This window comes from Sturnira hondurensis, unplaced genomic scaffold (assembly GCF_014824575.4).
Source record: "Sturnira hondurensis isolate 20B ecotype Veracruz unplaced genomic scaffold, ASM1482457v3 Scaffold0013299, whole genome shotgun sequence".
Lineage (NCBI taxonomy): Eukaryota > Metazoa > Chordata > Mammalia > Chiroptera > Phyllostomidae > Sturnira > Sturnira hondurensis.
This window is the reverse complement of record NW_028085930.1, coordinates 8,358,629-8,380,349: the sequence shown is the minus strand read 5'-3', so window position 1 is coordinate 8,380,349 and position 21,721 is coordinate 8,358,629. Positions and strand designations below refer to the sequence as shown.

General features: G+C 44.8%; 1 protein-coding gene across 1 annotated transcript in view; it reads left to right on the top strand.

Annotated features, from left to right (window-relative positions):
• Positions 1-21,721, top strand: part of COL6A6 (collagen type VI alpha 6 chain) — a 106,691-nt gene that overhangs the window by 71,940 nt on the left and 13,030 nt on the right. Inside the window, exons 29-34 of the mRNA XM_037061310.1 lie at positions 783-845; positions 2,343-2,378; positions 2,499-2,535; positions 4,357-4,368; positions 10,678-11,171; positions 18,833-18,929. Of these exons, the coding sequence (XP_036917205.1) occupies positions 783-845; positions 2,343-2,378; positions 2,499-2,535; positions 4,357-4,368; positions 10,678-11,171; positions 18,833-18,929 (739 nt within the window). The remainder of the gene's footprint in view (positions 1-782; positions 846-2,342; positions 2,379-2,498; positions 2,536-4,356; positions 4,369-10,677; positions 11,172-18,832; positions 18,930-21,721) is intronic.

The following is a 21,721-nucleotide window of genomic DNA, read 5'->3' as shown; positions in this document are numbered from 1 at the left end:
GTTACATGAACATGGAAAAAATTCCTGGCATAAACTAAATGTCGACAACGGTTGTTTTTATGATCACTGCTGTTCCCCATTTCACTAAAGATTTCTAACCAACTGTTAATGTTTTATTTGTTGTTTTAAGGATTTTTATATATTTTTTGTTTTTCGGGGGGGGGGTTTGTTCATTTGTTTTTCATTTTAGTCACTAATTAAATTTAGATAAAATTTCATTGAGATAAAAATTTCTTCCTTTACCCATTGGTTCCACTTCTAGCAAGCTTCCCCAAGGAAGTAACCAGAATTGCAATACAGCTTTATAGTGGCATTGCTTATTGCCACAGCAGCAAACTTAAGTGCCAATAATAAGGGACTGATTAGATGGACCGTGGTATATCTAGGTATTAGGATACTGTGCAACCAGGAAGAGTGATTTTGCAAAAGAATATTGAGTAACATGAAAGTGTCCAGAGATACCATAGGTATTTAGTTTAAAGGGCAACAGAGAAAAAGGGATAAAATTATATTAAGGAAAAACATATAGATTAACACTAAGAGAATAAATAAAGAACTAGAAAAAGACGCCAAAATATTAGCATTGTCAGGGGGAGGAGTGGTTCCTGAGGACTTCTTTTTCTTCTGTGTGCTTTTTATAAATATCTCAATTTTATTAAATGAAAGTTACTTTGAAACTTAACACACTGAACCCCCCTCCACATTTATTTATTTATTTGTGTGTGTGTGTGTGTGTGTGTGTGCACACATACAATTTTAAAGTAAATAAATTCTGCTTCAAGATATCCACTGGGCTTCCAGGAGAACCAGGATCCCCTGGGGAGCTGGGACCCGCTGGACGCAAGGTAAGCTGAAAAGCCATAAATCACACCAGATCCTTTTCCAAGTAAATAGTCCACGCAAAGGGTCTTCATTGTCCAAATGGACATGCTTTCTGTCTCTGCAGCTTGGCAACTATTTTCCACCCTGATGGGCTTGGAAAGAGGAAGCAAAAATTGCCAATTAAATATCAGTTGCCATTTCTTGGGAGATGGGGGGAATTGAGAGAGGAAATGAAGAGTATTCAGACTAAAATGAGACTTCACAATTATCAGTAAATTTTATTTGTCTATTCAATCCTCGTCCTCCTCTTATATTCAATGATCAAAAAAATGAAGGAAGGCAAGAGATATTAATAAAAAGCAAATAAATGATCAAAGTTGCATTCACATTAAACTTACTTTTTTTAGGAATTCAGGTGGGCTCCATTGAATTTTTTAAAGATTTTATTTATTTAGTTTTAGAGAGGGGGAAGGGAGGGAGAATGAGAGGGAGAGAAACATCAGTGTGTGGTTGCCTTTTGCATGCCCCCTACTGAGGACCTGGCCCGCAACCCAGGCATGTGCCCTGACTGGGAATTGAACCAGTGACCCTTTGGTTCTCAGTCTGGTGCTCAATCCACTGAGCCACAGCAGCCAGCAGCATTGCATTTTTTTCTTTGGGTGTCTCTCTTAGCCAAACTCTTTCTGCTCCAAAGACAGGATTGAACACATGGATTTCAAACCAGTTCCACTTTGTTCTTTTTATCCTTACCCAGACAGACACACATTTGCATATACATATGTTATACGAATGTATATTCATTTTGGAGTACAAGTGGGATTGCCTTTCCAGATGTTCGAATTGAGTCTGGCCCCTTCGTCATCCTAACCGGTGATGGGGAAAGACTAAGAAATCAGCTCAGCTGCTGCTCAGTGGCCAAAGCAAAATAAGGAATTGAGGGACTCCAATGTCTCTCTTAAGGAGGAGCAGCCCTATGGCTGGTTCAGCCTTACCTAATCCTACCAGGAGTGTCCAAACTTGTGACATCTCTGCGCCACACCGGAAGAAAACTTGTCTTGGGTCATGCATTAAATACATTGCAACATGTAACCACAAAAAAAATCTCATGATGTTTTAAGTATATTTATGATTTTGTGTCGGGCCGCATCCACAGCTGTCCCGGGGTGCAGCCCATGGGTGCAGGTTGGACACCCCTGTGAGTCACAGGCCTCCTCTGTAGCTTTTCATGCCAGCATCAACTGGTCAGCTTCATCCTAGATTCTGGGCAACCCTCACCCAGACATGGGGCTGGAGGAAATCGGTCTTCAGAGGTTTGTGCTGCAGCTTATAGGTTATAATTAATTAGGTGATGGATGTCTACATGTATTCTTTCTTTCCCTCTAACTTAATAAGAATAAAAATCTTTACAAAGTTATCACTTTCTCAGAGTAACATTGGTATGCATTCTGGCCTCTGAGGTGTGTGTCTAGAGCAATGAAACCACATTTTATGTTTGTTTGTTTGTTTGTTTGTTTCTCTAGGGTGTGAAGGGGGCCAAAGGATTGGCTTCATTTTCCGTATGTATCTCCTGGCTCCCACAGGGTGTCCCAAGCACTCCATTAAGTTTGTTTTCTTTGTAAACTTCAGGGCCTGGCAATCTGTTGGTTAATTCTCTCTGTTTTATTTTTGAATCGTAGATTTGTGAGCTCATTCAATATGTGCGAGACCACAGTCGTAAGTACCCTGCTGAACACGATCACGCAAGTTGTCAGCAGTCATAGCAGAAAAGCAGCAATTTCTGCACTTGAAATTGAGATAATTAACCAGCCAATCTCTTAAAATTAGAGATGTCACTGCATATATTTTGAGTCAGCACAGACTGGTGATGACTAACTAACTCCCTCTCTCAGTGCTGGTTTGTCTAATGGAACCTGTTCCAAGCACTAGGTAATAGTATATCTAGGGCTTTGAATCTGGGGGACATTGAGACAAGAGGTCAAAACTCCCCTGAGGGTGAAGTCAATTGGTGGACAATGGTGGTGAGCTCTTTAAAATGATATTAACACCTGACCCTAAGTGGCAAGATTGCATTCACCTGGTGAGAGAAATGTGCCCCTGGTGGGCAGGCGGGAGTCTGCAGTGTGGCTCATAGATTGGAAATACCTAGAAAGGTGTGCTTGATTCCTGTGATATTTTTCCTCTCGAAATTCTGTAAGCGAGCAGGCATTTTGATTTGGAAAATGCTCTTTGGAATTTGTTGTAAGGCCCTGATGGCAGCTTATTCTATTAAAACACATGCTACCACCATGGAAGGAATTCCTTCCATGTACAAAATCAGGAGAGGGTTGACTATTTAACATTCATCTACAAATGCTCATTCACTTCCCAAATAAATGCTATGAATGATGGGAAAAGTCAAAATTTCTCATGACATGTTGGGGAAGATAAATAGACACATTAGAGCCCCTTTCTGTAGACAGCATTGGTCTCAAAGACGCAGACTGAAAAGCTCTGAATGCAGGGCCGATCTCAGCCCTGCCTTTGTGCAGCAGAATGGACCCATCTGTGGCGGGAATCAACATACACATTAGGGCCTGAAGACCGGTGCTTTGGGGCTGCATTAGCACAGCAGGCTTTCTGACACGCAAGCCTTGTGAACTATAATGGCCCAAGGGCACGTCCAAGTATGATGAGGCCTGATTGTTTAAAACTGGAGGGGCTTGATACAAAATTACGGGTCCAAAGGTGGGTCCAAAATTATTTCAAAAGCAAGTGTTCTTTGGAACAAGAAAGGAAGTCACACACAATGGTTTCTGCACATCACAAAAGTGCGTGTTCATGTGAGCACGCGACTGTGCACCCTCCCAGGGCCTCACAAGGGGGCCCGGCAGGTGAGAGGTCAAAAGCAATGCCATCCAGTCTACTTTCTGCAACGACTGAGGTGCTACGATGCACTGTCCAGTGTGGTAGCCATTGGCTGCGTGGCTCTGAGGACCGGAAAACTGAATTTTTTTATTTCCTTTCATTTTAATTAAAATTTAAAGTCACATGCAGCTCATGGCTTCCATATTGAACAGTGCAGACCTAAAACTTGAGCTTCATTATCCTCAGAATAAATCTGTCTCTGATGTTTATTCACACACACATGTGTGTGTTTGTGAGTGTACATATAATTAATAGCTGTAGAAATCTGCATGGGGAAAATTCAGGGTAAAAAGAGAGTAGGACCTTTTAACTTTCCAAATTCAGTGTACCTCTGCAACCTAATGTTCCCTTATAAGCAGAAGTTCTTTTCCTCTGACAGCAGGCTTCAGGCTGTTGATTTATGGCTGAAGATTGCCCCGCCTCTCCCTTGCTATTCCCTGTGGAAGGAGCAGTGTTTGTACCAAGATGCTGGGCTGCATCTGCATTTTCTCTGAACCCTATCTGTTGCTTTGAGAGTTGAATCATGTACAAAAAGCACACACTGCAGAATCTCAGCTGCCCTGATTTTCCTACACAGAGTTCTGTTCTCCTACCAAATAATAACCTAATCTCCTTTGTTCTTCTCCCCAGCTGGCGGATACGGTGAGTAACCTTTATTTATAGCACATTATAATCAAGCCCAAAATGTCATACATCTGGAAAGATGAGTTAGAATAATGTATCGCCTGCCGAATGATGCAAGTTTTACCTGGGCTGTCTTTGCTGCCTCACACTAGTGGCACAGACAAAGAAATCACTCATTTGTAGCTGAGTCTCACAGCTGTTTCCTGGCCAAGTGGTTTGATTTTTTTATTAATATTTTAATGACTAACATTACCATATCTTACTGTTGTTTTTTGGTAATAATATCCCCTTCCCTACATTTTCTCTCTCTCTCTCTCTCACTATTTATCATATTGTCTCTGTAGTTTGGAGGTTAGGAATTAAGATCCAGAGGGGGAAATGTGCAAAATAAAAGTAGAGATAATCAGATAGCAAGCAAGCTGAAAGTGCAAGCTCAGATAATGCTACAATCCATGAAGTTCATGCCTCATGGTAATTACCAAGTTGGGGGTTTTTTTTAAGATTTTTATTTATCTATCTTTAGAGGGGAAGGGAAGAAGAGAGGGAGAGAAATATCACTGTGTGGTTGCCTCTCATGAGTCTCCTGCTGGGAACTGGCCTGCAACCCAGGCATGTGCCCTGACTGGGAATTGAATCACGATCATGTGGTTCACAGGCCCACGTTCAATCCACTGAGCTACACCAGCCAGGGCCCAAGTTGGTTTAATATCTTTCAGTGATAGTTTTTAAAGTCTTTTTAGAAATGCTTGTTACCTAATTTTGTACAAATTCATCATCCCCTCTTACACCTTTATATTCTTATGCCTTTTATATAAACCCACCAATCCGTGACCTCAGATTGCTTGTTCACTCATTCAGCAAACACTTATTGAAAGCCTAGTCTGTGCCAGTCTGTCCCAGGAACTAGGGACACGAGGCTGAATAAGATAGACATGGTTCCTGTCTTTAGAAGTTTCCATTCAGTAGGGGCCCAGAGAGCAAACAAATGAAGGAATTACAGACTCACAGGTGCTGTGAAATAGAGAAAGAATAGGAGGCTGTGTCACAGAATAATGTTAGGGGCGGTTCTCACCCCTTTGGGTGAGAACCCCAAAGGGGAGGGCTCCTCTCTGAGGGAGTGACATTGAAGTCACTGAAGAGTAAAAACAAGCCAGCTCCCTAAGAGCCAGGCAGAGAGAAGTGCAAGTACAAAGGCCATGAGCCAAAACAGACCTAGGCATTTCCTAGCAACCGATGGAAGCCCTATAGGACTGAGACATAGGGAGGGAGGGGAAGGGGAGTATTTGAAAAACTGGAGCTGCAAGCAACAGCAGGTCAAGCTGGTCTTTGCAGGTTATAGTTGTATTTGAATTGTCCTGGGAGAGTGTTAAAGGTTTATCGAAGGTATGAAGGGAGGAGCATGAGCGGTGAACAATTTTTTGAAGCATCCTCAGGCCACTATGGGATAAGTGTAAAAGCCAGAGGACTAGTTAGGAGATGTTGTGTTTCTGGCAAAGATGGCGGTGTCCTGGACAAGGGCCACCATTGTTACATGTCAGTTCCATGTTGGTGGTGTGGTTTGCATCTTTCTGTCCCCACGATCACCTACTCAGTGTCCAGCAGCAACTGTCAGTATACGGTGTGTGAGCACAGAGCCATGTTGGGCTCGGTGCAGCAGTCCCTGCCTGGAGGAGGGCCCCTCAGTGCCCCCACAGGGCAGCCCAGCATCTTCAGCAGCCTCAGCTCCCTGGCAGCTTGCTGGATTTCAGACAATGTGTTTGGCAAGTTACATTAGCCCTTTGGTGTTTTTCCGGGAAAGCTGAATTTGTTTATATCTTCAGCCGGTGCTGTGAATCTTTTTCCCCTTTATCTCTAAATTATATCTGAAGCTGAGTTGTTGTCATTCCCATATTCGAGGAACAGCCCAAACGCAAAGCTGGTGGAACCACTTCTATGTTTGGTCATAATTCCTCTCATTTTTATTGTAGAATTGACATGACCTCAATTGTTAAACATCAGCTACCCCCTAAATGAGACTCAGGGGTCACCAAGTTTTGTCCTGTCTCCACTGAGATGCGCAGTTAAATTTGGGGTTGAATGTTTATTCTTACTGGTCCTTTTGCCTGTGAGGGTCATGAAGTCTAGGACCAGGAAGAGATAACAGTCTAGCACTAGGGGCTGGGGCGGTGAGGCCCAGCTGGCCACCGCAGAGGGACTCCCTCCTCTGCCAGCCCAGGCGCCAGCCAGCAGGTCTGAGTTCCTGAGCTCCATGTGAAGACCTGGTGGGCCTCATGGTGTGCTTATTGTCTTTGAACATGACCTGCTGGCCTATGAAGAAGAGGAGACACCCCTCTAAGAGAAGTACACCATTGAGATTTCTTTTTATGAACCCACATCTCAACACCAGGCATCTCCCCCATTATTGAAGTTTGCTCTTCTTTTTTTTGTTCGTTTTTGTTTTTAAATATATTTTATTGATTATGCTATTACAGTTATCCCATTTTCCCCCTTTGACTCCCCTCTGCCTTGCAAACCCCCTCCCACCCACATTTCACCCCTTTAGTTCATGTCCATGGGTTTTACATATAAGTCTTTGGCTTCTACATTTCCTATACTATTCTTAACCTCCCCCTTTCTATTTTCTATCTAGCATCTATGCTACTTATTCTCTGTAGCTGGTCCTTCTCTCTCCCTGCCTTACTCCCCTGTTGATAACCCTCCATGTGATCTCCATTTCTGTGGTTCTGTTCCTGTTCTAGTTTTTTGCTTAGTTTGTTTTTTTGTTTGTTTGTTTATTTGTTTTAGGTGTGGTTGTTAATGATTGTGAGTTTACTGTTATTTTACTGTTCATGTTTTTGATCTTCTTTTTTCTTAGATAAGTCCCTTTAACATTTTATATCATAAGGGCTTGGTGATGATGAACTCCTTGAACTTGACCTTATCTGAGAAGCACTTTATCTGCCCTTCATTCTAAATGAAAGCTTTGCTAGATAGAGCAACCTTGGATGTAAGTCCTTGCCTTTCATGACTTGGCATACTTCTTTCCAGCCCCTTCTTGCCTGTAAGGTCTCTTTTGAAAAATCAGCTGACAGTGTGATGGGAACTCCTTCGTAGGTAACTGTCTCCTTTTCTTTTGCTGCTTCTAGAATTGTCTCCTTCATGATGTGCCTTGGTGTGTTCCTCCTGGGGTCCACGTTCTTTGAGACTCTCGGAGCTTCCTGAACTTCCTGGAAGTTTATTTCCTTTGCCAGATTAGGAAAGTTCTCCTTTATTATTTGTTCAAACAAGTTTTCCATTTGTTGCTGTTCCTCTTCCCCTTCTGGCACCCCTATAATTTGGATGTTGGAATGTTTAAAGATGTCCTGGAGGTTCCTAAGCCTCTCGTCATTTTTTTTGAATTCTTATTTCTTTATTCTTTTCTAATTGGATGTTTCTTTCTTCCTTCTGGTCCACTGCATTGATTTGTGTCCCAGTTTCCTTCCCATCACTGTTGGTTCCCTGTACATTTTCCTTTATTTTGCTTAGCATAGCCTTCGTTTTTTTCATCTAATTTGTGACCAAATTCAACCAATTCTGGGAGCGTTCTGATTACCAGTATTTTGAACTGTATATCTGATAGGCTGGCTATCTTTTCATTGCTTACTTGTACTTTTTCTGGAGCTTTGATCTGTTCTTTCATTTGGGCCATTTTTTTTGTCTTGATGCACCTGTTACATAGTGAGGGGCAGAGCCTTAGGTGTTCACCTGGGCAGGGTAACCCACTTTGCTGTGTTGTGATGCTGTATGTGGGGCAGGGGTCCAAGAGGGAACAATGGCACTTGCTCTGCTATCTCTCGGATTTCAGTCACCTCCCCTACTTCCCACAAGCAAAGTGGGCCCTTCTGGTGCTGATTCCCAGGTGGGTAAGCTTGTGTACATTCTAGGACCCTGTGGGTCTCTCCAGCGAACTCTCCTTTGAGGCTGGGAGCCTCTCGCAGCACCTCAAGCCCCACAGATTCTTTCAGTCAGAGGTTTGGGGTTTCATTTCCTGGGACCCTGGGTTGTGCAGTCTGTCCTGCTCCCCAATTGTTCCTCCCAGTTTATCTACTTGCAAATGTGGAACACCTAGTCCGCAACCCGCGGCCTCGCTGGGTCCACCTGCTGCTGCCTTGCCAGCTAGCTCAGCCTTGAGAGGCCTGCTCCACAGTCCGCTGCCTCACTGGGTCCTCCACTGCCGCTTTGACTGCCCCGGTCCTCCAGCCACTGCCTTGCACTGGTCCTCTCTGCCCCACTGCCTGCCTCCGCCCCTCCCCGGGCTGTATGAATGTGTCTTCTTTAACTCCTTTGTTGTCTGTTGCTATACAGTTTGATTTTCTGTCAGTTCTGACTGCCTTTTGTCTTTAAATTATTGTTGTCCTTCTTTTGGTTGTGCGAGGAGGCTCAGTGTGTCTGCCTATGCCTCCATCTTGGCCGGCAGTTCCTGTTCTTTTTTTTTTTAAGGAGTTGGATGCTTTACTTTTTTTTTTTTAATGCTTTTTGAAAGGCAGGGGCAGTTTATTTTATTTATTTATTTATTTTTAGAGAGTGGAGAAAGGAGGGAGAAAAACATCAGTGTTTGAGAGAAGTGATTTCCAAGAGAAACATGGATTGGTTGCCTCTCTCATGGCCCCCAACTGGACACCTGGCCCACAACCCAGGCATGTGTCCTGACTGGGAATCCAACCGATGACCTCTCGGATTGCAGGCCGGCTCTCAATCCCCTGAGCCACATCAGCCAGGGCAGGTTGTTCTTCCCGTACCTGCGACAAAGAGCTGTCCTGTGGTTCTTTTTTATTCAGTCCACATTTATTAGATCCCCGATATATGACAGGAACTAATAACTTGGCAGATCAAGACACAGTTCCTGTCCCCACACCTCCTAAATTAGTGGGAGAGGCAAACATTAATCAGATAATCAGGCAAGTAGAAAATGCCAACTGCAATAAGTACAGGGAACTGGGATTAGAATGAAGGAATTAGGATCATTGAATGAATTTGAAGGTAATGCTTACATTTGAGTTTAACCATCGTAATTCAGCGTTTCTCTAACTGATGAGCTATTTATTGATTAAACTGACATTTTAGCTGCTACATAAATCAGCTAAAGTGTTTCTTCTTTAAAGTGATGTAGTTCTCTATCACAGTGAAAAAGTCTGTAGTAATAATTATTATAGTTAGCAATGGCTAACATTACTTGAGTGCCTACTATGTGCCAGGCACTGTTACCCTATTGCTTTACCTGTGTTGGTAAACACAGGCCTATGCAGTGGGAGATATTAGCACTGACATTTTACAGATAAGCAGACTGAAGCACAGAGAAGACGAAGACACCTGGACAAGGTCACAGGGCTAGTCAGCAGCTGGGCCAGGGCTCTGCACCCTCTGTGGTAGTGCCCGCTGTCTTTGCATCTATTGTCAGTTCCGCATAGAGCAGGGGCATCAAACTCGCTTTCACCGGGGGCCACTCTGCCTCGTGGTCGCCTTCAAAGGGGCAAATGTAATTTTAGGGCGGTATAAATGTAGCTACTCCTTAACTAGGGTACCCTAGTTACCTGGTTACTGTCTGCACTGCCGTCAGATAAAACAAGGTGGAGGGCCAGATTCAGCCCGCGGGCCTTGTGTTTGCCACCTGGGGGCTTGGTCACTTCTTGTCAGAGTTATCATACCCATTTCTTCTTATCCCCTGTTACATTTCCTCATTAAGTAATAAAAATATGCTTTAGTAGCCCTGGCTGGCGTAGCTCAGTGGATTGAGCTCGGGCCTGCGAACCAGACGATCGCGGTTCGAATCCCAGCCAGGGCACATGCCTGGGTTGCAGGCCGGTTCCTTGCAGGCTAACTACCAGCAGGGGGCGCACAAAAGGCAACCATACATTGATGTTTCTCTCCCTCTCTCCTTCCCCTCTAAAGATATATAAATAAATAAAATCTTTAAAAAAAAAATATGCTTTAGTTTATTTCACTGAGTGAAGTTCCAGCAACAAACATGGTGCCATTTATCCAATCTCCGTAAGTGAAAGGAAGGGCATATCCAATATCCATGAGCTCTCTTTATCATTTACAAGGAAATTGGAAATTAATTTACAAATGTCATAAAACTCAAATTGAATTATAGATTTTTCCTTGTGCTTTATTTAAAAGAGCAATTTCAGATTGTAGAGTAGCATTTTTAGGTATTCAAAAGTTAAATATTTAGTATTTTGAATGTTTTATATTTAAATGACTACTATTTACTGTTTAAATTTGAATACCACTTAAAATTACTTTGCTTTCTATGTTTCTTTTTTTTTTTAAGCGCTGCATGATCAGAGACATATTCTTGCCTTTTAGGAAAACCCGAATGCCCCGTGCACCCAACCGAGCTGGTCTTTGCCCTGGACCAGTCGCAGGATGTGACCAAGCAGGAGTTCGAGCAGATGAAGGAGGTGATGTCCACCCTGGTGAGCAGCGTTCGTGTCCGCGACAGCCGCTGTCCCGTGGGAGTGCGCATCGCGGTCCTGTCCTACAACTCGCACGTCAGACACCTCATCCGCTTCTCAGACACCTACCAGAAGAAGCGCCTCCTCCGGGAAATTGAAGCCATCCCCTACGAGAGGTCCTCAGACAGCAGGGAGATCGGCAAAGCAATGAGGTTTATCTCCAGGAACGTCTTCAAACGAACCCTTCCAGGCCCTCACACGAGAAGAATCGCCACATTCTTCAGCAATGGTCAGTCTGCTGATGGCCAGTCCATCACCACGGCCACCATGGAATTCAGCGCCCTTGACATCATCCCTGTTGTGATCGCTTTCAGTAACGTGCCCTCCATCAAGCGTGCGTTTTCGGTAAGAGGGTTAAGCCTTTTACGTGACTTTTTCTTTTTTTCTGGGGCGGACAAGGGACTATAATCAGAAGCCTCTATAAGAAAGGATTGAATTATACTATTTATTACTGTTACCAGGCCCATGCTAAGCCCTTGGTAATCATCACCCTGTTTAGTTCTAAGAGGTACCATGTATCACACAGCAAAACTGAGTCTGGAGAAGTGAACTGATACGCCCTGGGTTGCACAGCGAAGAAGCGGCAACATCAGGACTGGAGCCCAGGCTTGCTATTCTGCTGCTAATGCAGGGGCCTCCTCCGAGCGGCATCTGGGTGTAAAGGGACTCAGTCAGGAGGACCAGTAAACGTTCCTGCATGTCACTTTATGGCCAGAGTAGTAACCGTGACTCTACCTTGAAAACCAATTGACTTATTTTATAACTTCCTTCGTCGTGTAATTATCCAAACGTTACAAAGGAAAAGCCATTCTAGTTATAGCTTCTCAGGTTGAGGATTAAATTCTTACTGTATGGCATTCCTAAGTAAACCTGGGATCAAGAGGACTTTTTTTTTAAGCTGTGGTATAATTGACATATAACATTATATTAGTTTCAGGTGTAGAACATAATGATTCACTATTTGTATATTTTACAAGATAGTCACCACAAAAAATCTAGCTAACATCTGTTACCATAAGTGGTTACAAAATGTGTTTTCTCCTGCCATGAGAACTTCTAAGATTTACTTTCTTGGCAACTTTCAGCTGTACAATGTAGTATTAATTCTCATCATGCTGTACATCGCATTCCAATGATGTATTCTTTTCTTTAAGATTTCATTTATTATCTTTAGAGGGGAAGGGAAGGAGAGAGGGAGAGAAATAGCAATGTATGGTTGCCTCTCATGTGTCCCCTGCTGGGTGATGTATTCTTTTTAATCCTCATCCAAGGGTATGTTTATTGACTTTTAGAGAGAAGAAGGGAGGGAGGGGGAGAGGAGCAGGGCAGAGAGAGAGAGAGAGAAACACTGATATGAGAAATACTGATCAGTTGTCTCCCATACACGCCCCAACTGGGGACTGAACCCACAACCTAGGTATGTGCCCTCCCTGACTGAGGATCAGACACACAATCTTTTGATGTACAGGGTGATGCTCCAATCCACTGAACCACACTGGCCAGGGCATGTTTATGTAATAACTGGATATTTGTACCTTTCGACTCCCTTTACCCACTGCACCCATCTTCCCACCCCACACCTCTGGGGACTATCAGTCTGTTCTCTGTATGAGTTCAGATTTTGTTTTTGTGTTTAGATTCCACACATCAGTGACATCATATGACATTTGTCTTTTTCTGATTTGCTTCCCATAATGCCCTCAGGTTCCATCTGTGTTATCACAAATGGCCATATTTTATTCTTTTTTATGGCTGAATAGCAATTACTCATCCATTTCTCATGGGTGGACACAAGTTGTTTCCATGTCTTGGCTATTGTAAATAATGGCACATGAACATAAAGTGCATATATGCTGGTGTTTTGGGTTTTGTTTTGTTTTTGATAAATACACAGAAGTGGAATTATGGGATCATATGGTAGCTCTATTTTCAATTTCCTTTTGAGGNTTTGCTTCCCATAATGCCATCTGTATTATCACAAATGGCCATATTTTATTCTTTTTTATGGCTGAATAGCAATTGCTCATCCATTTCTCATGGGTGGACACAAGTTGTTTCCATGTCTTGGCTATTGTAAATAATGGCACATGAACATAAAGTGCATATATGCTGGTGTTTTGGGTTTTGTTTTGTTTTGTTTTTGATAAATACACAGAAGTGGAATTATGGGATCATATGGTAGCTCTATTTTCAATTTCCTTTTGAGGACCCTCCACTCTGTTTACCATGGTGGCTGAACCAATTTGTGTTGCCACCTATTCTCCATGCCCTTGCCAGTACTTGTTACTTCTTGTCTGGGTTGGTAATAGGCATTCTAACCTTTGAAGCACCCTGCCAATGGTGGCTCCGTGGCAGGGCTCCCTTACAAAAGACCTGCCGGACCCAGGGAGTGTCCTTCCAGTCATCTGTGCTGGCCCAACATGGTATTTTGTTCTCTGCTCTTGTGGCAGCCGAAAAGAGGGGCCCCACACAGCAGCAAAAAGGGTCCTGGAAGATGCAACCCGAACAAAAAGGTCAAGCATTTGAAAGTTATTTCATTTGGAGGAAGGAAAGTAAGAAGCAACTGAATCACTGTCTTTGGGTATGAGAAAAATTCTTACTGGAGAGAATTTGCCAGCTGAACTCCAATTTAGCAAAATTCCATAGTAAAGAAACTGGGATTAAGAGCAGCAGAAACTCCAGCTTAGAGTTAAGAAAGAATTTTCCGAAGGCAAGGTTTTCTGTTGGCGCAGACTGAATGGCTCAATGTAGGAGGTTGAGACGTCACCTCTTTCCGAAGGCATTTTGCAGGGGCAGTCACTCACCTGTCAGTGACATCTGTCTGTCTTCCCTGGAGGCTGGTGGCTAGGATTAAGTGGGCTTTTGACCTTTCCTGCTTCATAATTTTCTGTGAAGACGTTCAAATAAGTAGGAGGGAGTTGAAATAGAGTACTTGTCTATAGAAGGGAGAAAGCAGTGCCCACAGCCTGGAGCTGCTGTGCAGATGAGTTGATGGAACGCTGTACATCCGTGCTTAGCACACAGCACACATTCGAGGAGGTAGCTTTTGCTTTATGGTCATTCATTTACTTGCTACTGAACTGAACTCTGTAACAATATTGAAGTCTACGTTGTAAAGGAACTGAAAGGGCTATTAGCATTACTGACTCAGAATTATGCAAATGAATAGGCTGGCACTTGCAGCCTCAGAAACGGAAATGCACATGAACTAGGAAAGACTGGCGCCAGCCGTGCAGACGAAGCTGCTGGGAGATGCCCGAGCTCCAAATTCTGTGCGTGGATGTGGTCACCACCAGAATGCTCATAATTCCCTCTGTTTATTGAGGGCCCCTACTGTCCCTTGGCTTTATTTAGCCGCAGAACAAGAGATAAGTTAATATCCTAATGCAGATAAACAATTGAGCATACTTAAACTGACGTGATTCCACCGTTCGTTCACACAAAGGTATACTCACAGCATATAACTTCAAGGAAACGTATTCTTGTTGGTTTATTTTAAACCTTTTATTGTGTTAATAATCCCCCTTAAAGACCCTACCCAAATACCCTAGAGACTCTTTGCCTCTTTCTTGAACTATGCCTCTTTCATAGTCCATCTCAAAAGGGTACCGACGAAGGTTCAAATTCTTGACAAAGACCCTCCTAAATCTGAGCAGAATTGGCTCCAAACACCCCTGGGACTGGAGAAAAGTGAGAGATGTAGATAGAAGTCAGAATCGGACCCAAAGTTCATTCATTTAACAAGTGCGTGGTGAACAGGTCATACATACCAGGTGCTGTCCTCAGCTCTGGGGACACAAGAGTGAGGTAGAAAATCAAGGGACCTAGTTCATGGAGGAGAGAGGGAGGAGGTTGCGCAGGAAGGCTAAACACAGAGGCAACGCACAGGCCAGTGGGAGCCCAACACCTGACACTACAGAGGAGAAATTATGTTACTACCTCTCCCCTTGCCCTCTTTTTCTTTCTTCTCCTATTCATTCTCTTCCATTGTGCTTACCTGCACTCAAACGGCACTGTATTATTATTTTAAGCACAGCCCTCCAAACTTTCATGACAACACATCTTTATTTGGGGGCTCTATATTAAAACCTGAGGTTATTTCATAGTTATGGTGACTTTTCTAAGTCTCTGCTGACCTGAGCGTTCAGCAGCCCCGTGTGACATCTGGGGCCCGAGCAGACGTGTGGGGCTGGGCTCGGAAGCAGCTGCCCAGACAGCGTGGTCTGATGTCCCTGTGGTCCTCAGCAAATGGACGTGGCATCAGCATCTTGGAAATTTTCCATGCTGGGTCAGAACTGAGTGACCAGCTGCTCATCCCCGCTGAGCGGACGGCCATTTTTGCCTAGAAAAACTTCAATCTCAGCTGTGTTTTGCCACTAAGGTTTTCCCTCTAAATTTCCTTGGCAACTAACCTCTGGTAAAATGATACTTGCTCTACATTAAGAATTCTAATACAGAATGGTCTCCCTGCCTAATAAGCTTATAAGAAATGTCTCTTTTTAGCTGGCCTATTTTTTTTTCTTTATTCTGCTGTTTGGTATTGCAGGCAGGGGAAGGACTAAGAGTAATATTTGACATTACACATGATCTTGGTGATGGAAGACAGAGAGACCGTGAGTGGAGTAGGCCTTTTCATGGGCAGTGTTAGCACTCTGAGCGCCCAACCTTTTACTGAACAAGGATTTCCTTCATTAATACAGAATTATCTGAAGAAAGAATATTACTCATACTATTAATTGTATTTTTTCCTGCATTCCTCCATTTGTGGAGCCCCATAATGTTTAGGAAAGAAAGAATGGAGCAGCACCCGTAACCACTTGCTGAATGCCTCATTGTGCCTGTCTGTGAGCTACACAGCTGTGCTGTTATCCAAGCCAGTGCTTCTTGGAATCCCAGAAAAGCAGGAAGAAATGTGGACCCTTTTATTTTAAGTAATTCTACATAGGACACTTTTATTTTATTTTTATTTTTTTAAGCTTTTATTTATTTATCTTTAGAGGGGAAGGAGAGAGGGAGAGAAACATCAATGTATGGTTGCCTTTTGTGCGACCCCTGCTGGTAGTTAGCCTGCAAGGAACCGGCCTGCAACCCAGGCATGTGCCCTGACTGGGAATCAAACCGTGATCCTCTGGTTCGCAGGCCCGCACTCAATCCACTGAGCTACGCCAGCCAGGGCAGGACACTTTTATTTTAGATTCCCAACCCACATTCAGTTCAAGGAGTTTTCTGCAATATATGCTAACTGTAGTCGCTCCACTGATGCACAGTAGGATGGGTGATGGCTAAAACCACCTCTGGGAAGCTTTATTGATTAGGAGATTACTCGGATCCGGGAGGGTGAGGACCTCAGACTCCCCGTGGACTCTCCCTGTGAAGCCGGGCAGTGGAGTCAAGCATCGGAGTCGATGAGAACGATGTTTCAGGTCAACCTCGACGTGTTGGTACACGATTAACTATGAAGCCTCAATTATCGACTAGTGCCGGTGCTGTAAGCATGACACTGTCACACTGCAGATGTGCAGAATGCAAACTAGTTCAATGGCGGCAGTCCCTGGGCGACATCGTGGGAGCGCTGCTCTCAATTAAGGTAGAAGGCCTGACACCACACTGCAGTCATCAAGGTAGCGCCTGCAGAGGTTGGGAGGCAGGTCTGGTGCAGGAGAGAGCACGGCTTACACTGCAGCTTCCATACCCCGCCCCTGTCTGGCCCCCTTTCCTCATCTGTCAGAAGGTGGGTTTGGGTCACATGGTTTCTAAGATTTCTTCTAGCTCAAACATTATGTGATTGTTTTTCTGGATCCTGCTAGTTGGAAATAAGACAGCATTCTGCCCCCACCACGTGCTCTATCCATGCTCTCTGGGTTTGGTTTCCCATCACACCTCAAGATCCAGATGCAGCAAGGACACGATTCACTCACAACACTGCCCAGAGACCTGTTAAAACCGTTAACAGTACAGACTAGTTGTCTCTGCTGGTGTGTTTGCCAAGACTCTGTTTACATAATCACCAAAACCAACTTAAGCCAGCTTGAGTACACACGGGCACGCACCCCAAGGGAGAATGTATCACGAGGATCCAGGTATAACCCAGGTGTCCTCTGCCTCTGAGCCAGGTGGGCAGCCTCTGTCTTTCTGCTTTCACCCTGTGCCCCCCTGGACACTCAACTCAGCATTTCCTCAAAGGCATCCCTTGCACAAAGCACCGGGGAGCAATGCAGAGCACTGCCCTCCCCTGCAAACATCCCCTTTTCGTTGTCACCACCGCGTCCTTTCCCCACCGCCCTACCATCACAGGGTCTTGTCTTCCTTCCTCTTCTCTCATTCTGCACAGTGCTCCCCCTTGCTGCTTTGGCTGCTCTCGCAGTCTTTCCAGGGCCCTGCCCGTTCCGTCCACTACACATCTGTGCCTAGGAATTTAGCAAGAAGCTCCCTCCTCTGGCGCAGACAGCACACACGGTGGTCTCTCAGGGAGCAATTCCGGGAGCAGAGATTGCTCCGTCTCTTACACACCAAGTAAAAACGGACAGAAACAGAAAAGTCTTGGGGAAATCCTCCACCCCAACCCTCCTTCCCATTTCCCTTGTCCCTTGGTCCACAAGATAAAAGATGGCGAGCCTGCAGCTCTCTTAGCACTCACCTCGAGCGTGGAGAGACCTCAGGATGCCAAGTCCGAACACCTGAGAGAATGGATCTGATGGGCTCAGATGTCCATTCCGGTGCAGCCTGCTTGGAGAGATGGAGTCACCCCTTGTAAACTTGGCCACCAAAGTCCTCCCTCCACGGATAATATTTGGGTGGGAAGCTTCCCTGGGAAACAGGGGAAGAAGCCAGTAGGATTCACGGGACACCAAGTGCCGCCTGCCCCATCTCTTGGGCATTAGGATCATGCCCACCATTTTCCTTCAGCTGTCCATGATCCCTGAGTCCGTTAACCAACGAGCTCATGGTTCTTCATTGTGTGGAGCCTCCTTATCTTCTCCCTGCTCCGCAGCCTCAAACTCCCCAAGTGGGTCACTAGCACTGGGGCCACATTGGAAGAGGTCAGGAGCTATTCAGAGGAGAGCTACCTGGATGGACATGGATCAGGGCCCACATTGCAAAGCCAGCTCCAACGTCTGGTTCATAGTGCGGATCCAAGACGGCTGTAAAGCGCATCATGTGATTTCTCTTGGTTCTCTGGGATTGGTACGGGGCAGTGGGGGGTGGGGTGGGGGGGGTCTCTTATCCTGCTCCTCAAAGGCTTTGGTGTCCAGTGTCCATAAATCAGTCCTTTTCTTATGAAACTAAGGGGTTTGCTGCTCAGGGCGTTCCATTCAAAAACAAGACAAGGTCGTGGTTGTCCTGAGGTGGTTTTATTTACTGTCAGCAAGTAACAGAGACTGGGGTTCACTTCACAAGCTCTGTCCCCTGCCTCAAAGGGAGGCTTAGCCATTGCTTATATACACTGTTTGGTTAATTATACATTGATTTCCTCTTTGCAGTTGGCTACACTTAGCCAGTTAGGTTCCAGTCAAGCTCACCCTGTTAAACTTGGGTCTGCAGAATACTCTGCTACATTCTAACATTTAGCAAGAACAGCATTTAGTAAGAACTGCCCAGACCTTGAGGCCATCCTAACACCTAAACTTTCTTTAAGCTTCAGTTTTCTCATCTGTAAAACAGGGATGATGAACATAAGAAAAAGCTCACGGTTTGTTGAGGGAATAGATAGGAAAGTGCTTCGTGGTCTCTAATGACCCACGTAGCACCCACCCTGTGCCGGTAAGTGCTTTTCAATTATGAACGCATTCAGTAGCCCAGTTAGTAGCTTGTGTGTGTGATTGTTTCATTTTACAGAGGAGGAAACAGCCAAAGCGAGGGCCAAGGTTCACACCCAGGTGGTGCTCTGACTTGCTGCTCCCTGCCCTCCAGCCCCGTGACCTCAGCAGCAGCCTCGTAGTTCCCCTGGGAAGTTCCTGCAGCCCCACCCACTAAGCTGTTCTCTCTCTGGCTTCTGCTGCTTGCAGATCGATGATACTGGCACGTTCCAGGTAATAATGGTTCCATCCGGGGCTGACTACAGGCCAACGTTGGAGAGACTGCAGAGGTGCACGTTCTGCTATGGTAAGACCCCCGGAGAGAACACAGTTTGCCCAGGTCTGTTGAGCACATTGAGTCACCCTTGGTAGGGGTGGCTGGGACTTGGCAGCAAGGACACGTGTGGCTGTGGGAGAAATTCCCCAGGCACTCTGGGCTCACCTCATCACACTGCCTCATCCACAGATGGAACCTTTCAGCTGTGACCAGGGCCTCCTCCTAAGTATCACAGCTGGGGGATTACATTCCAGGCACCGATTTTTAGAAAAATGTAGTCTGTCTCACTGCCAACTTGTTCATGCTATAAAGTGTATTTATGTGTTTTCTAAATCTCAAATGTTCACAACCCCAAAGAAGTGTTTTACAAGTGGCAGTTAGCAGAAAGTCATGCATTTCTCTTTGGAAAGGCGCTTCCTGGGCTCCCAAAAGTTAGGCATCAGCAAGATTTGAAGAGCTGGTTTGTGCGATGGTGCGCTTCATACAGTCTGCAGGTCTTGCTGGAGCATTGGCTCGATCTGTATCTGAGTGTTCTAATAATGTCAGCGTTCTGGTAATGAGGAAATGAGAGACAGCCACTGAGATCACTGGAGGGTGTGAGAGCTCAGATATCAAACATTTATTAGAAACCGTGCACTGTTCTCATTGTTTTACATGGCACTGGTGCTGGCGATGACAGTTAGTACTTACGCTGTTGTGTATATGGTGTTCCAAGCACTTTTCTCATTGTCCCCATTCGATCACTATAATCTAGACACTTGAACTATTAATAGCTCCATTTCACAGATGAGGAAAATGAGGCTTAGAGAGATGAAATCATTTGCTCAGGGCCTCACAGCCAGATCAAACCCAAGAAAGTAGCTTTAAAAACCCTGCCATTTATGCGCAACCCAGATCCCATTATTCTGCTTCTTGAAACTGTCCTTGGCCTTGAAGACATGCTTGATTCCTCTCCTGCTCCTCCATGTGTATCGATGAGGTGCTAATATTTGCCATGGAACTGACCTCGCAGGGAGATGGGAGCCCTGGGGGAGAAGCAGGATTTCTTCTGCTAACCCTCTCTTCTTCCTCTCCTCCCCTCTGCTTCCTTCTCTCTCTCCTTCCATCCCTACCTTGATATCTCCTTCTCCCTCTCCCTCCTGACCGCTCTCAATTGCACAGAGCTTTAGGTGCTGGAATTCTTACTCAAAGCACTTAAAAGTGCCAACCCCACTGTAGCACTTAACGCCACAGCCCAGCCTCTAGGTTCTCAGCTGGCTCCCCCCCGCCTTGTCCGTTACAGCAGGGCGCTGGTATGTTGCACAGTCAGAAGTTGCACATGTGTGGCTGGGGATAGATTTTGGCTTCATTTCTTGGCTTAAGCCCTTGTTTTGTCTCTGAGGCATATAAGGGAAGATAGTTTGGCTGCTGTTTCCTACAATTAAAACACTCCACAAAATTGAGCAAATGGGCAGCCTGCTGTCCCTGATTTCAGAAACTGCCTTGCACACAGGTGACTGTTCTGTCATCTGGCGATTAAATATGGTCGTAAAATTTTACTGGGTTTTAGTAAGGGCACTCTAACTTGTCTAGAGCCATATCGAGTCCCTGAACAGGCATGAGGTTGGGAGGCCGGCTGCATCCCCCGGGATCCGCATTCCGGTTATCACCCTTTCCTCTAATAGCCTTTATCTGCAGCGCAGGCCCCTGTCTCAGTACCAGCTGTCCACACACATGTTATCGTGTCTCTGTCTTCTCTTAGGTGTTAGAGGGGGCCATTCTCATCCTTAACCACCATGACTGAACAGCCAGGATTACAGAGTGTCAGTCCCAGAAGGGCTCCTCTGGTGAATCTGATCCAGCCACCTAACTGTGCACAGGAATTGGGCAGAGCTGAGGTCCAGGGGCCACTTGGATAAATGTCCAGAGCATGTTACTGGGCATGGTGAGGCCAAGGCCCAGGTATCCTGGTTCTCAAGCCAAGGGACCTTCCCGCCACTGCACCACGTGGCCTGGTCTCTAGCCACAGAACATGGACTTCGTAGGCAGAAACTTCCAGAAATACTGCTGTATCCTTGGACACAATTGTTTTATTGTCCTGCCCTCGGTGTCATCTGTAAAATTAGAAGATTAGGTGACCTTTAAGATCTTTCTTTTTATTTTTTTATTTCTCTGAATATTCACGTGGTTGGAGTCGATACAATTTACTGTTTTTATAACTACACATTTTTTGCCAAATGAGATATGCATATTTATTAAAATGACCTCATGCTCTGAAAGCCCTTTTATATGCAGTATTTATATTCATTTATTTAATAAACAAATTTGAGCTTTCAACTAATAATTGCTGTGGAGACAACAAACATAAACAGTAGCTTTGTCCTTCATGTGTGGACACAGAAAGACACTGAATTGTAACCCTTTATTCAAACTGAAATAAGACTCACACTTTCTTCACTCTGCCTTCTTAAGCAGAATACTTCCCACAGAACAGTGTGGGCATAATAATAAAGTTCATTGCTTTAACCTGTATATTGTCAACTAGAGAGAAGATCAGCTTTAATGTCATGAGACAGTATACCCTTTCAAGCATGCGATAAAGTGTCCACTTCGATCTTTATAAACTTAAAAATAAAACAGCTAAGAAGAAGCTTCTGTCAAAAGCAGCTGAGGTTTTAAAAGTCAGAGTGTTAGTGAGCGGAATTGAAGACCCGGGCTGGGTATAAAATTTGCAGTAGATGCAAACCATGGACTGGGAAGTCTTCCTGGTATTGCTATCAAAGTCATTTAGGAACTATTTTAAGATCAAAGAGTGTGCAGTTTCCAAATGTTGAAATATTTGG